An 8,376-nucleotide genomic window follows, 5' to 3' on the forward strand; every position below is an offset into this window, starting at 1 on the left:
AGAGATGGCAGAATTCTCCCCACTTCCAACTCTTGCTTTTTGAAAATCTTTTTTATGTGTTTATTTTTATTTGTTTATATTGCTACATCAGGTCTTAGTTGCAGCATGTGGAATCTAGTTCCCTGACCTGGGGTTGAACCTTGTATCCCTGATTGGGAGTTGGGAGTCTTAGCCACTGAACCACCAGGGAAGTCCCTCAATCCTATTGCTAATTAACATTTTGTCTACCCTGCCAGGCTTGCAGATTTTTTATTCACATTATATATTCATTTATTTAACTTACAGCTTTGTTTCTTATTTATTGTGATATTCCTGGTCAGAGATAACATATTTAGAATTCATATTTGTATCCACTTTGATATGAATATATTTTTATTGAGTCACTTGCTGGACCAGGATTTAATAAAATTATAGCATGAATGACTACAAATAAATGAGGCTCAGAAAGGAGAGATGATTTATACAATAAACAAATACCACCTCATTACCGCCATTGTTTTCCAACTTACCTTTTCTCCATTAGGACACTCTGTAGACCTTGGAGACTTTAATGTGTCCTCCATTTTTCCACTTCTATGGGCTTTAGGCCAAAGCATTGAACTTGAAATAGAATTTGTGTTTTGTAAGGACAGGCTGACTCTGTATCCTCTCTGAACTCTCCCAGAATTCCCAACACCAAATCAATAACTACTGATGGAATTTGGCTTAATCCTTGGCTTATTGTCTCTCTGCACACATTTTTCTTATATCCTCTGGTTTAGGTTGGTAGAATTCTAGGTTTCCAACAGTGACAAAACACTCTGTCACTTTGAATCTCCTCTGTTCCTGATTAATTTGCAACAAGCGTTGCAACTCTTTCTGAAGCCTTCGAGATGTACCCTCAGGAGAAAGTTGGGTTGCAATTCTTTTCTGCATTACAGAAGAAGAAATTTATTTTCCAAATAATGATTTGGGGGTAATCACTGGGAGATATATATGCACATACATGCATGCACACACACACAGTCTACTAGTTCTAATCATTGTGAGGCTCAAGAAAAAAGAACAATGATTAAGGATGTAGCATATTCCATAATCTTAACTAAGCCTTGTAAATAAACACATGAAATAGACTGATTCTTATTTTAGAGATCAAGGAGCTGAGGCTTAGGGGATTCAGTCATTATGTGGTCATTATTGTCATTAGGTCTTATGGCTATTGGCATGGAGTTTAATGCCATGTCTGTCTGGTCCTAACATCCATCTCTTTATAGTACTTGACACAACGCTGCATAAGCTTTACAAAGTGGAAGGTGCTCAGTCGTGTCTGACTCTGTGACCCCATGGACTATAGCCCACCAGGCTCTTCTCTCCATGGAATTCTCCAAGCAAGAATACTGGAGTGGTAGCCATGCCCTCCTCCAAGGGATCTTCCTCCCCCAGAGACCAAACCCAGGTCTCCTGCATTGCAGGCAGATTCTTTACCCTTTGAGCCACCAGAGGAGCCCAAGCTTTGCCAAGCTTGTTACCTTTTCTAACACAGTGCGCCAAACAGCTTGCTTCTAACATTGCCAGAGGGACAGTCCCACTCTGTGCATTCACCTTCAGATAAATGTCTGCTATAGACAAAGACTGGGGCATCTCTGTTAGCTCAGTTGGTAAAGAATCCTCCTGCATGCAGGAGACCTAGGTTCAATCACTGGGTTGGGAAGATCCCCTGGAGAAGTGAAAGGTTTCCCACTCCAGTATTTTGGCCTGGAGAACTCCATGCACTGTAGTCCATGGGGTCACAAAGAGCCAGACACAAGTGAGAAACTTTCACATCACTTTAGAGGAAGAATACATTTTATTTCATTTGCAAGGAGTCCAGTCATCTGAAGTTTCTATGTTAAACATGTCAAGTGGAGGATTCCACATGAACCCCATAGTTTTTTATTTTATTTATTTATTTATTTATTTTTTGAGTGGGGGACTACTTTTTCCAGCCTGGAAGCACATGCCCTTTTCCCCAGGTTCTTTGAATTCCTAATTCTCACTGGAAAATTTAATGGAAAAGTCCAACACATCATGCTAACAGATTACTAATTAAGTATTATCATTTTGGGGATATTAAACCTCAAAAATGTGAGCACTGTACCTAATATTTTTTCTCCTTTTATTTTTCACGGCTCAGGGGGAACATCATCAAGACAGAAAGGCTTCCTAGGATGCATACGCTCCTTACACTTGAATGGGCAGAAACTGGACCTGGAGGAGAGGGCAAAAGTCACGTCTGGAGTTCGGCCAGGATGCCCGGGCCATTGCAGCAGTTATGGCAGCATCTGCCACAATGGGGGCAAGTGTGTGGAGAAGCACAGTGGATACTTCTGTGATTGCACCAGTTCACCATATGAAGGACCCTTTTGCAAAAAAGGTACAATAGAAATCTATGTTTTCCCCACAGGTTGTGTTTTAGTGCCTACATATTGTATTCATGTCACAGGAAACTCATGCCCTTAGAGAGTCCTCAAACATTCATTTACTCTCTCTCAATTTCCCTCTCTGCAGACTCTCTGGATTGCTTCTCAACATAATTCATATACACATCCTTCATGTGTGTGGTGGAGAAGGAAATGGCAACCCACTCCATTATTCTTGCCTAGAATCCCATGGCAGAGGAGCCTGGTGGGCTACAGTCCATAGGGTGACACAGAGTCGGACACGACTGAAGCGACTTAGCATCAGCAGCAGCAGCATGTTTGTGGATCCTGGCAGTACAGTTGAATAGGATAGGTAGTAACGGGAAAACACACTTGATGTGGCCTAGAGCCAGCTGAGCCCTGGGAGAGGTGGCTGTCATTTCTGTTGTACTAACTTTCCTAATGCCAATTTCTTCATCCAAAAATGTGATCAAATAATCATAGAATCTAGCCCTGGAAAACCTTGAGAGACCTTGAAGCCATCATGAATCATTTTTACAATAGGGAGAGTATAGGTAAGTTAATAAAATCCATATCATGTATTTAAAAAAATAAAATCTCTCAATTCTGCAGGTGACATGAGTGGGGTCTGAGGCTTTAAAAGCCTTGCCCAGGGATTCACATTTAGTTCCTAGATGGCTAAGAATGGAGCACAGGCATCAAAACCCCTGCCCTAGTACCCTTCCTAATCCTATAAATTAATTTCATTGGGAAAAGCTAATCATGTTGGATACACACACTTGAACAAGGACTGATGCTTATGGTGTAAATTCTCTAGATAAATTAAAACTGACTACAAACTATAAAAATTCACGATTCAGTATCAATACCTAGTGTTTTTCAACTAGAAGGACAAACGATTTGGTCTGCTATCAATCTTTGCAGAATCTTCTAAAGTTTATTCTATTGATGGAAAATAAAGATTGTTGGACAAAGAATGTAAACATTAGTTCAAGAGCAGCATTTAAACTATTAAAATAAAATGTTTTAATCACTTTGAAACACCATTTACATACAAACAATGATAGGAATTGCAAATAATTCTTGTCAGTTCATGAAAACACATCTTTCAAGCACCAGTAACAAACAGTGTTTTATTTCATTCAACTTACTCTTAGAATTTAAAAATAATAGAAAAAAAAAAAAACAACGCTCAATGTTCTTTTTAAAAGACTGTAATTTAAGCTTTTCATTCATTTACGCTGGCCTTCTCCCCAGTTAGTTTGAATCATTTGCTTATTGTTGCTGGAAAGCATTGTGCTCCTTGGGAGAAAATTACCGATACAAATTTTAGGGCCAGCAGAGTGGCAGGCCTGCATGGAAGATTGAACTAAAGCAGGTCCTGTGTTGGTAGGCTGTTCATGTCAGCTTCTGGGTTTTAACACTGGTGGAAGTCTGTGGAATAATTTCCCCTGAAATTTGGAATGTCATCCTTAGACTGGCTCTACATGCTGCTGCTGCTGCTAAGTCGCTTCAGTCGTGTCTGACTCTGTGCGACCCCATAGACGGCAGCCCACCAGGCTCCCCCATCCCTGGGATTCTCCAGGCAAGAACACTGGAGTGGGTTGCCATTTCCTTCTCCAATGCATGAAAGTGAAAAGTGAAAGTGAAGTCGCTCAGTCGTGTCCAACTCTTAGTGACCCCATGGACTAGAAGAAGCAAATAACACTAAGCAGAATAAATACTATCAAGCCCAAGTCCCTAAAATCTGCTAGCATTATTTTATAAGATCTATAACCAAGTGTTTGTTTGGGAAAAAAATAAAATATAAAGAAAAATGATAGAACTCTATGCATTTCTCCAGAGACATTTTTCAAACATCTCATAGATCATCTCACTCTAAATAGCCTAATTTCCCATTGGTTCCTTTCTCTGAAACAACTCCTATTCATTATCTTCTGTCCATGCCACTGCATCTTTTGACTGTATTTGTTGAAATATCTGCTGTGCTCTCTTCCTACATTTTAGTGTGATCTATAAGAAAAATGGACAAATATGTACTTAGCCTTTTCAGCTTGCTTCATATTTCACTGTTTGTGAACTTTCTCCCCATCTCATAAATCTAAGGAAATATTTCCCTTTATATTCTGTAGTTGCAAAGTATGTAAGATTAACCTTCTAACCACATCTTTGAGCCATATCAGTTGACTCTGGGAAATGTGGCTTTGGACTGAAATGGGAACACTTAGGTCCAAGATGGTCCTAGACAAGGCTGTTCTCTATTGGAGGAGGCTTCTATGCTAACCTTCCATGTATATTTTAGGAGATGCAAATCTAGGAAATATCTAGGGTGAAATTAAGGCCATTTGTCCATGACCAGTGACTGGCCTAGAACCACCATCTATTGACCCATTTTATGTTTCTGATCTGGATATAAACAAGTAATAATCACAAATTAGCTAGTACTTACGTACTGCAGCATTTATTCCTTATGCCAAGGTATGAAGGAAGAAGTAATATTGCATTTAACACATGAGAACTCTGACAGTCATATTGGTTTAGTGACTTACACTTTTTGACCCTAATTTCATCCTATTACCACAGGATTCAAATATGTAAGGTTTTTTATTGTTTTGTTTGTGTGTTTCTCTTTTTTATTATTGAGATGTAATTTACATACCCAAAATGTATGCTTCTAAAATGGGCAATTCAGTTTTTTTTTTACTATATTTACAAAGTTACACAACTATTAGCACTCCATAATATGTTAATAAAATGGAATAGATAAAATTTCTCAGCTACACTAAATGCAAAGAAAAGAACTACAAGAAAATTGGATTTTCTTTTTGGTAGTTGTTTTTGAACGATAAGATTGGTTTTTATTTTTCTAGATTTCTGAGTATATTTTCAAATAGAATTCCGAATATATTATCTAATGTTTTAAATAAACATTCCTATATAATTCAGTTTTAATGATTGCAGTATATTTCATCTGGTGGAATTGCTTCTGTGTATTTAACCCATTCTATCACTGGAGTATTTTACTGAAGTGATAGTAGGACTCTGGTACCAGACCTGCCTGTGTTCAGATTCTGTCTCATCTACAGTCTACACTGTGTGATGCTGGTTGTGTAATTCAACCTCATGATTCCATGGTTTTTTCACCTGTAATATGTGAAAAATTTAGAAATTCTTTGTGAAAATCTGTCATGGAAATTTAACAAACACTTCACAAAGCAACTGAGATCATGCCTGGCACATAAAGTGTCAGTAAATTGCCCGTATCATTATTTGGGAATAATCATCCCAAATAATGTATCATCATTATTTTAGATTAGCCCAAATTTTGTACACAAATAATGCTGTAGAACTTCCCTGGTGGCTCAGATGGTAAAGTGTCTGCTTGCAATGCAAGAAACCTGGGTTCAATCCCTGGGTCAGGAAAATCCCCTGGAGAAGGAAATGGCAACCCACTCCAGTACTCTTGCCTGGAAAATCCCATGGATGGAGGAGCCTGGTAGGCTACAGTCCATGGGGTCACAAAGGGTTGGACACGACTGAGCGACTTCACTTTCACAATGCTATGATAAGCGTATGTATTGATTATTCCCTTACTAATGGAATTTCAATGAAAAATAGTATACATATATTTAGTAATTTGCTGCTGCTGCTAAGTCGCTTCAGTTGTGTCCAACTCTGTGCGACCCCATAGACGGCAGCCCACCAGGCTCCCCAGTCCCTGGGATTCTCCAGGCAAGAACACTGGAGTGGGTTGCCATTTCCTTCTCCAATGCATGAAAGTGAAAAGTGAAAGTGAAGTCACTCAGTCGTGTCAGACTCCTAGTGACCCCATGGACTGCAGCCCACCAGGCTCCTCCGTCCATGGGATTTGCCAGGCAAGAGTACTGGAGATTTAGTAATTTAGCAATTGTCAAAAACTTATTGAAAAAATGATACAATATGTACCTTCCTGCCAACTTCTATTTTTTTTTTTTTACTTTTTATTGCAGAAAAATTAAATTATGTACTGCAGTAGAGAGAAAGGTTTCAGAACTTCCAGGCATCTCTTACTTAGCTTCAACTGTTATTAACTCATGATCATTTTTATTTCATCTATAGGCTATCATCCCTCCTCCTCTTTTATTATAGTGAAGCAAATTCCAGGTATCACATAAATTCTTCTGTAAATATTGTAATATGTATTATTAAAAGATAAGAACTCATAAAAACATGTATCCACAAGACTGGTATTAATAAGAAAATTTTAATGATTTTTGAATAGTGTGAAATATCCACTCAGCATTCAAATTCTCATTTCTTTCATTTATTTTCAGTTTGTTTGAAGTTTTTGTAAATCAAGTATAGCCTGATTCTATAGAACTGCTAGCCTATTCATTAAGGCCTAATCTTTATACTTTAATTCTAAATCTATTTATATTATTAAGACCATTTGTTTATTGAATTCCTACTATGTGCTGTTCCTTTACATGCTTTCTCCCAACCCTTCTCCTCATCATGAGATTGAATTCATTCCTGTTTGTGTTAGCCTGAGGTTGAGAGCGTCACTTGAGAGCAGGAGAAGGTCATAGCACCAGGGTCCAGGCCCAGGTTAATCTGCTCCAAGGCTACCAGGGGAACAAGTCCTTTCCAGCATCACCTTGTCTCCTAGCACCTCCTCTGAATTCCTTACACACTTTCAGACCTAGTCATTACCAAGCTCCTCTTTCAAGTCTCCTCAGGCTACTCCTGACCACAGAAGGATCCACCTCTGGGAGTCACTGTCTTTGTCATTCACACATCATATCCAAGGCCACATTCCATCAGTCTTATTTCTTTTCACATGTGTTCTGTGTGATTAGATTTCTTCTCCAAATCTAATCAGCACAGTTCTTTCCATGATGTAAGTGCTGAAAGGATGTTGCTATATTGGTGATTGTGATCCTAGAGTTTTATGATGGTTATTAATAATAATCACCTTCAAGTGAAGATTTTTCTGCCATTTAGCCCAATGGTTTCAGATGTTCAGATTAATCAGAGGGCTTAAATACGATCAGAGAACTCAAACTCTTAGATTGTAAAAGAAAAGAAACGAAATAAATCAAATTCATGTGTTTTGTTGAATTTAAATTGAAATTCACAATGTCTAAGTAATAAAAATACTTATAACTAAGGCTCAGTTCAGTTCAGTCACTTGTTCATGTCCGACTATTTGCGATCCCATGAATCGCAGCACGCCAGGTCTCTCTGTCCATCACCAACTCCCGGAGTTCACTCAGACTCACATCCATCGAGACCGTGATGCCATCCAGCCATCTCATCCTCTGGCGTCCCCTTCTCCTCCTGCCCCCAATCCCTCCCAGCATCAGAGTCTTTTCCAATGAGTCAACTCTTCGCATGAGGTGGCCAAAGTCCTGGTGTTTCAGCTTTAGCATCATTCCTTCCAAAGACATCCCAGGGCTGATCTCCTTCAGAATGGACTGGTTGGATCTCCTTGCAGTCCAAGGGACTCTCAAGAGTCTTCTCCAACACCACAGTTCAAAAGCATCAATTCTTCATTGCTCAGGCTTCCTCACAGTCCAACTTTCACATCCATACATGACAATAGGAAAAACCATAACCTTGACTAACGGACCTTTGTTGGCAAAGTAATGTCTCTGCTTTTGAATATGCTATCTAGGTTGGTCATAACTTTCCTTCCAAGGAGTAAGTGTCTTTTAATTTCATGGCTGCAGTCATCATCTGCAGTGATTTTGGAGCCCAGAAAAATAAAGTCTGACACTGTTTCCACTGTTTCCCCATCTATTTCCCATGAAGTGATGGGACCAGATGCCATGATCTTTGTTTTCTGAATGTTGAGCTTTAAGCCAACTTTTTCACTCTCCTCTTTTACCTTCATCAAGAGGCTTTTGAGTTCCTCTTCACTTTCTGCCATAAGGGTGGTGTCATCTGGATATCTGAGGTTATTGATATTTCTCCTGGAAATCTTGATTCCAGCTTG

At 39.0% G+C, this 8,376-nt stretch overlaps 1 protein-coding gene across 1 annotated transcript in view; it reads left to right on the top strand.

The window, feature by feature from the left end:
• The window catches only part of CNTNAP5 (contactin associated protein-like 5), a 1,037,136-nt gene that overhangs the window by 887,407 nt on the left and 141,353 nt on the right, over positions 1 to 8,376 (top strand). Inside the window, exon 18 of the mRNA XM_010860827.1 lies at positions 2,153 to 2,392. Within this exon, the coding sequence (XP_010859129.1) occupies positions 2,153 to 2,392 (240 nt within the window). The remainder of the gene's footprint in view (positions 1 to 2,152; positions 2,393 to 8,376) is intronic.

The sequence above is a fragment of the Bison bison genome, unplaced genomic scaffold (assembly GCF_000754665.1).
Source record: "Bison bison bison isolate TAMUID 2011002044 unplaced genomic scaffold, Bison_UMD1.0 scf7180017864471, whole genome shotgun sequence".
NCBI classification, from domain to species: Eukaryota; Metazoa; Chordata; class Mammalia; order Artiodactyla; family Bovidae; genus Bison; species Bison bison.